This window comes from Corythoichthys intestinalis, chromosome 18 (genome assembly GCF_030265065.1).
Source record: "Corythoichthys intestinalis isolate RoL2023-P3 chromosome 18, ASM3026506v1, whole genome shotgun sequence".
In the NCBI taxonomy this organism is placed as follows: domain Eukaryota; kingdom Metazoa; phylum Chordata; class Actinopteri; order Syngnathiformes; family Syngnathidae; genus Corythoichthys; species Corythoichthys intestinalis.
Window position 1 is genome coordinate 29,411,831 of NC_080412.1, and position 7,854 is coordinate 29,419,684.

Genomic DNA, 7,854 nt, shown 5'->3' on the forward strand with positions numbered 1-7,854 from the left:
TTTCAAACTTTCTGGTCACGTGATGACTTCAAGGTGAACTTGGCTGACTTCGGGGACAACATGTGGGCTACGTGCTTCCAGGAGACGGCGGAGACCTTGCTTGGTCTCTCCGCTGAACAACTGGGAGAACTGAGGGACACGGTAATGTACACACACACGATTAGGGTCGTGCCAATTAGTTATTTCTGGTGTACAATTTGCAATGTTCGCTAAAAACATGAGTCATTCAAGTGTGTTCACATTAGCAATTTTAACATGTGCTAGCCCATAGGTGTCAAACAAACAGCCTGGGATTTGGCCCCACACAGCATTTAATGTGGCTCGCGAAAGTAAATCGTGTGTATTTTAGGAGAATATTTACTGTTTTTCCATCTTTTTAAACAAACTCAAACAATTTATTGAAAAGGTGCGATTTTTAGCTTTTTTTCCTATTCATTTAAACACACAAAATAAAAAAATAGGGGATTAATTAAAGATTAACATTCAACAATAAAGAGTGTAAATGAATAAAAATGAAAATAAAATGAATAATAATTTGTACACCTTTAGGAAAAAATTCAAGTATATCAAGAGGCTCAAAAAAGGATATGGAATTTTTTTTAGCCCAACAGTTTCTCTTAACAATGCTTCGACTATCAAAATAGTTTGCTAATAATTAATATACGGCGGAAAACACAGACAAGACTGAAAAAGCAGTTCCTGCTCTTGCACTCCTTTCTAAAGGAAATTGCTGTATTTCAAGCCAAAATAACTGTTGTTTGATAGAACAATATATCTATAGGCTGCCATGGCAGCCTATAGATATATTGTTCTATCAATTTTTCCGTTTTACCCTGGAAACCCCCGTTTACAGACGTCGCGCAACCACTTTTGTTTCAACCCAGCCATAAAACGAAGGTAATTAATTATATTTATTATTCAAAATGTATGTGATTTTTAGCTTAGAATATTATTGGATGTCTAATTTTTCGTTAAAAAAAATCAACTTTAAAAAATTATTAACTCGCATATTTTAAACTTAAACAAACGTCACAATGAAAAAAATGGTGTCTGTAAAAAAAAGTCACTGATATCTACCTAATTATCGCTTAATTGTATTTTTTTTTACTGTCGCATTTTCTCCGATATGTTAGATGATAAATAATCGATCCAAACAAAGATAAATTTAAAAAAAAAAAAAGTTTAAAAGGGTAAATCTATGAAAAAGAAAATCTTGACCACTCCTCTTTGTCTGCGATTTCTGCATCGCGACCCTTGTTATATTACCATGTTTCACCCATAAAATCCCAAGGAACTCCAGCTGTGGCCATTCACATCTGTGTCTTGACACTCGGTGATACATGCTACATGGAGTTTTTAGTTCTTAACAAAGGTAAGTACGCGATAATATCTCGTTAAAGTCATGGCGTCTGTAATTCTGCTCTCGCGTGCTCTCACCTCCAGATAGGGTTTTGCTGTTTAATGTTTATTTTATTTTTTAAATGCCGTACTGTTCAAAAATTTTCTTCCCCCAGAAAATTGAGATTTTAAGCTTTCCAATGATGTATCACACATGCATATTGGACAATTTTGAAATTTGGCCAAATTGGGGCCTCAGAGTGGAACTTCAAGTCACCTGAGTGTTTTCCGCCATATATAGTTTGGTTATGGACTGTTTAAACAAATTGAATTTTTACTGTTTCTGGCTTTGTTTTTTGGTTTTTTAATTTAAAGCAACACTAGGTAACTTTTCAACCTTTATAAAATATTTTTATAACATTTGTGATATGTTGACTAACAACTAGTTGAATTACACCTTTTTTATATCTTGAAGGGGTCTGTATGACTGTATCGCTTTCACCGGCACTAATTAACTTTTAAGCAGGGTGGCAGGAACCCTCCCACACAAAAAAACTAAAAATATGCTGACTGCTTTACTGGATACGTCACTTCCCCCTTTCATTATGAAGATGGAAGTTGATGTGAACACTTTCGCGTGAATTCTGCATAGACGGCAGAGCAAACCGAACGTGTCAGCGCTGACGACTTCGAGGATTTTACGACACTGTGCAGGTGTGCGCTCGTCCTCATGGGAAATGCAGTATTCCTTAAGGCAAAACACTACCGCTTTTGTCCACCGGCTTCGCTAAAATCTACCAAATTGAAAAGATACCTAGTGTTGCTTTAAATCCTCAAACTAAAAAAGGGGAATCCCTCAATTTTTTATATTAAACTTTGTAAATAAATAAAAATGTTAGAAATGTATATTTAAATAATTCTGATTTTAATTTTTTTTAATAACAAACTTTAAAAAAAAAAAAAAAAAAAAAAATTTGCAATTTCAAGGTCAGCAGTCTGTCTTAATGATTCATCGACTATCAAAATGGATTGGACATCTAGCGCCATCATTGACCAAATAAGTAAAATATTTTAACTACTATGTGACATGGAAACAAACACGAGTTTGATATCCCTGCTAGCCCCTTTTTTGTGGTGTTTTCAATTATAATGACAAACATGTGTTTTGCATGTCAGGACGAGACCGCATTCAACGAGGTCTTCCGAAAGGTCCACTTCAGCACGCACGTCTTTAGGAACAGAGTCAAGCTGGAGACATACAACGTGAGCATAAAAACACACACTCACACTGACAGCGTGCGGTTTTGTGATGCAGCATGCTGCCTTAACTAAGCATTCATTTGGCCATTTGTAGTTTTTGAATTAATATTACATTCCGACAAGAATGGTCAATTTTTTTGAAAATATTTTGCTAAACTTAAAATGAGACATTTCTTTTCAATGGGGTTTTTTCCTTTAAAAACTAGGAAATTAAATCATTGAATTGACAAAATTACCATATGCCTTGTTAAATTTGAGGAAAAAATGCACTTTTTTAACATGTAAAATCATTTTTTAATTATAAACCAGGCATGTGTCTGTAGAATTACAACCCCTTTTTTCATTTTGAATAACAAGTGTACAGTGGTACCTCTACTTAGGAATGTCTCTACAAACAATTATCAGATTACAACACACTTGAACACAAAAATATTGCCTCTTTTTACGAAAGAAATTTCAGGATAAGAGAGACAGTATGGACTACTACTCGCAGCAGTTTACTGAACGTAACATACTTTTAGCTGCTCTGCCATTGGCTATTGCCTAGCATCCAGTGTTGTTTTTGGCAGCCCTTTTAATTATCTCAGTCTTAGTCTTTTGGACGAAAATACCTATTAGTCTTAATCATATTTTAGTCATTTCAAAATGTTTTCGTCATCGTCATATTTTAGTCGACGAAATGTCATACAAATTGCGTCTATTTTTAGTCTTACTCAAAATGTTTTTGTCTATAAATAAAGGTTTCCAACAATTTCGAATGAACATTGAGAGATGAGCACATATTGTAGCGTCTACAAGGACAACGCCAACTTTGTGATGATAATCAGTGTTGTCAGGGATTACTTAAAATTAAAATTATTGATTACTGATTACACTTCAAAAAAGTAATCTAGTTACTTTACTGATGACTTTATTATCAAAGTAACTATGATACTATAAAAGTAACTTATCAGTTACTTTCTACAAATTTTTCTCATTTTGCTGCCTCAACATAAAAATAACAGAAAAATTTCATCGCGTGTAATTGAGTTTTTCACATAAGGCTTAATCTTTGAGTTAGCGGGGGTTTAATTAGTCGATGGAGTTGATTTCAACCACCATTGACTCGCCCTAGCTTAGCCATTCCGGAGCTCTAAAACTAACAAATAACTGACAAACTGCACGAAATTTGTTTAAATGGTAATGGTAAATGGTGTTATACTTATATATCAACTCCAACGACTAATTAAACCCCCGCTAACGCCAAGATTAAGCCTAATGTGAAAAATTCTGAACTTCCCCTTTCAAATAAAGACCTAGCCGTTAAAATGTTGTCTATAAAAGTTGTAAAGCAATAAAACAAACAACAAAAATTAATAAAATGAACAAAGATCCTACAACGTACAGTTTTCATAATGTGTCAAAATCATTTTTTGCTTTGCTTAGCCAAAACTACACCAGAGGAGGCAAGATGGATATTTTGAATTTCTTTAAACCTAAGCTTTCAAACGCTACCAACAACAACTCGAACAGTTGATTGAACTTGAACAGTGTCAAGGTGTGTAGTGTATATACAGTGGGGCAAATAAGTATTTAGTCAACCAGTAATTGTGCAAGTTCTTCCACTTGAAAATATTAGAGAGGCCTGTAATTGTCAACATGGGTAAACCTCAACCATGAGAGACAGAATGTGTGAAAAAAAAAGAAAATCACATTGTTTGATTTTTTTTGGGGGGCAACACGGACTTTCAACTCCCTCCACAGATTTTCTACGGGGTTGAGATCTGGAGACTGGCTAGGCCACTCCAGGACCTTGAAATGCTCCTTACGAAGCCACTCCTTTGTTGCCCTGGCTGTGTGTTTGGGATCATTGTCATGCTGAAAGACCCAGCCACCTCTCATCTTCAATGCCCTAGCTGATGGAAGGAGATTTTCACTCAAAATCTCTCGATACATGGCCCCATTCATTCTTTCCTTTACACAGATCAGTCGTCCTGGTCCCTATGCAGAAAAACAGCCCCAAAGCATGATGTTTCCACCCCCATGCTTCACAGTGGGTATGGTGCAATTCAGTATTCTTTTTCATCCAAACACGAGAACCTGTGTTTCTACCAAAAATTTCTATTTTGGTTTCATCTGACCATAACACATTCTCCCAGTCCTCTTCTGGATCATCCAAATGCTCTCTAGCGAACCGCAGACGGGCCTGGACGTGTACTTTCTTCAGCAGGGGGACACGTCTGGCAGTGCAGGATTTGAGTACCTGGCGGCGCATTGTGTTACTGATAGTAGCCTTTGTTAGTGTGGTCCCAGCTCTCTGTAAGTCATTCACTAGGTCCCCCCGTGTGGTTCTGGGATTTTGCTCACCGTTCTTGTTATCATTTTGACGCCACGGGGTGAGGAGGGAGTTGAAAGTCTGTGTTGCCCAACGACAGCCCCAAAACATCACTGCTCTAGAGGAGATCTGCATGGAGGAATAGGCCAAAATACCAGCAACAGTAGGGGAAAAGCTTGTGAATAGTTACAGAAAACGTTTGGCCTCTGTTATTGCCAACAAAGGGTACATAACAAAGTATTGAGATGAACTTTTGGTATTGACCAAATACTTATTTTCCACCATGATTTGCAAATAAATCGTTTAAAAATCAAACTGTGATTTTCTAGGGGTTTTTTTCCACATTCTGTCTCTAATGGTTGAGGTTTACCCATGTTGACAATTACAGGCCTCAGTAATATTTTCAAGTGGGAGAACTTGCACAATTAGTGGTTGACTAAATACTTATTCACCCCACTGTATATATAGTATTGGCCAAAAGTTTGGCGACATCTCAAAGGTGGATACTTTGAAGAATGTAGAATACAAAACCTGTTTTCAGTTATTTCACTTTTTTTGCCGTTCCACATGTTCGTTCATAGTTTTGATGTATTCAGTGACAATTTACAATTGTAGTGAAAATGTATAAAAGCAAAAATGATGAAGTGTGTCCAAACTTTTGACTTTTGTTTCAGAGTCTTCGACATGCTTCGCCCCCCAGTCCCACAAATGTAAAACTCCGCCTATGATTACAAACTCTAACTACAAAATGTACATAATTACACATATTATAAAGGCTGGTTACAAACTGTAGAAGTGCTGGCTGTCTCATTACCTGTCGGTTTGTTTCGAGTTTTTTCGCGTTGTGCTGTAATTCCAAGTGATTCCTTGTTGAATTGGATGTCGAGTTTTTAGCGGTCGACAGTCTTTCTGAGCCAGCGCAGAGTTTGCAACGCACAGAGATATTTTTGCCATCTTTACTGGACACAAATGTGAAGTAATGGCTGTATCTCCTGTGAGCAAATGCAGCCGTTTGTTGTATCTCTCCGGCTCCTTTACTGTTAGCATCCTGATAGGTAGCCAGACTATGTTGTTGACCGCCGTGGCAGACGGCGCGCACACAGCATGGTAATACACGTGACCCGTTTTTTCGATGAGTAAACGTGTTATGTGATGTCACTCCCTAACTCAAGAGCAGTATTTTCTATTCAAATGCTCTCCGTACATCACTACAGTATTCTTCATTCTACATACAGTATGAGGCAACAACAAAATAGTAACGCACAGGCACTGAGGAAACTAACGTTAATCTGAATACTGGCTTGGAAAAATGAACGTGTTAGATTGCTCGTTACTGAAAGAAAGTAATCAGATTACAGCAACGCATTACTTAGTAACGCGTTACTGACAACACTGTTGATAATACACACTCAGCAGAAAAAGCAGTACATTATTTTCAATTAAACCTACCTAGAAGCCACGAACTGTATGTAAAAAAAAAAAAAAAAAAAGTTCGCTGAGTGTTTAACATCCTCTAGACTTAATGACCAGAAAAGCCAATTGGCTCTGTTTTAGAGTGGCCAGTGTTTTAAAAGGACGCTCCCATTCTGAAGGTAATGCTAACCCGAATGCTATGCTAATGCTACGATTTACATTTAGCGTCTGATGAGTACTCAGCACAAACCTTTAAAGGCTAACGCAACATATTCTCTCTTGTCAAGATAAGAAAACAAATCTTACAGTGTTTTCAAACAAGCAAGCTGGAGTGCAGCCTAGTTTAAGATACATCGTAAAATCTGGTGAGGAGGGAGGAGCGTTGCACATCTTACATTAGTGACCTGACCCAAACACTGCTACGATGCAGGCTGACGTACTCCACATATAATTTGAAAATGTCACGCATTGTGAATGTATAACAGAAATGATGTCGCATTTTCGTCTCGTTATTGTCTCGTCAGATAAAATTTGGCATTTGTTCTCATTATGTTCTAGTCTCCCAAGCCCGTCATCGTCACGTCATCTTTATGAAAAAATTGTTCGTCGACGAAATATTTTCGTTATCATCAGTGTTGACGAAAACAACACTACTGGAATTGAATTGGCTTAGAGGGACCTCTACTGTACTAGTATGTGTATGTGTGTATCCCAGCGTTCTCTTTATTTGCCCCTCTGGCCATGAGGTGTTCTGACAGCTTTACATGAGTGTATTAACTTTGTTTTTTATACATTATGCAAAACTCTTTGTGTGTTTATTGTGTAATAATTTAATCGTAACATGTATTTTTTACATGCTTTGATGCATTTTTATGCTTTATAAAAGATTCACGTCTGAATTTTGGTCAGGATTGGAACAGATTAGGGCATTTACATGAAAAACGCGTCTCTATTTACGGAATTTTCAGTTTATGAAACGACTTCCAGAACAAATTAGTTTGATAAGTGGAGGTACCACTGAATATCAAATTTTTTCTTGTGAAATTTGTGAAAGAAAAAAAATCAGCCAGTTTCTTTAAATTTACCAACATTGTGTTAAAAAAAACAACAGATTGTATTTTTTTGCTGTTCAGGACGAATGCCGTATAAAGGTGACCGTTTTGGAGGTCCTGCCCGTGGACCACCGGCAGCACAGCAGGAATCTTTTGAACAGCATCCGCACTCTGGCCCAAAGGAATTGATCGGCACCTGAAACTCGGCTGACTCACGTGGGCCGAGAGAGCCCATCCTTATAAAATCATGTTCTTTTATTTATTATTATTTTAAATTGAAGAAGCTCTTTTGTTGCTGTGTGAACTTTGTTTCATAATCTTCTGATAAAGAAGCTCTTTTTTGTCAGAGTGTGACTCACTGTGTGCGTTTGTGTGGGCAGTTTTACACGTTTCTTTATTTGCAGCCTGCCTAAAAGAACGCTTTTGTTAAGACAAGTGAGAAAAAAAATGATTGGAATGAGATTGTTGTTCTCGCAG

At 37.0% G+C, this 7,854-nt stretch overlaps 1 protein-coding gene across 1 annotated transcript in view; it reads left to right on the forward strand.

Annotated features, from left to right (window-relative positions):
• LOC130907047 (replication protein A 70 kDa DNA-binding subunit-like) overlaps nucleotides 1-7,725 on the forward strand; it is a 33,924-nt gene extending 26,199 nt beyond the window's left edge. Inside the window, exons 15-17 of the mRNA XM_057821892.1 lie at nucleotides 34-141; nucleotides 2,515-2,601; nucleotides 7,459-7,725. Of these exons, the coding sequence (XP_057677875.1) occupies nucleotides 34-141; nucleotides 2,515-2,601; nucleotides 7,459-7,566 (303 nt within the window). The 3' untranslated portion in view covers nucleotides 7,567-7,725. The remainder of the gene's footprint in view (nucleotides 1-33; nucleotides 142-2,514; nucleotides 2,602-7,458) is intronic.
• The last annotated feature ends 129 nt before the right edge of the window (nucleotides 7,726-7,854 follow it).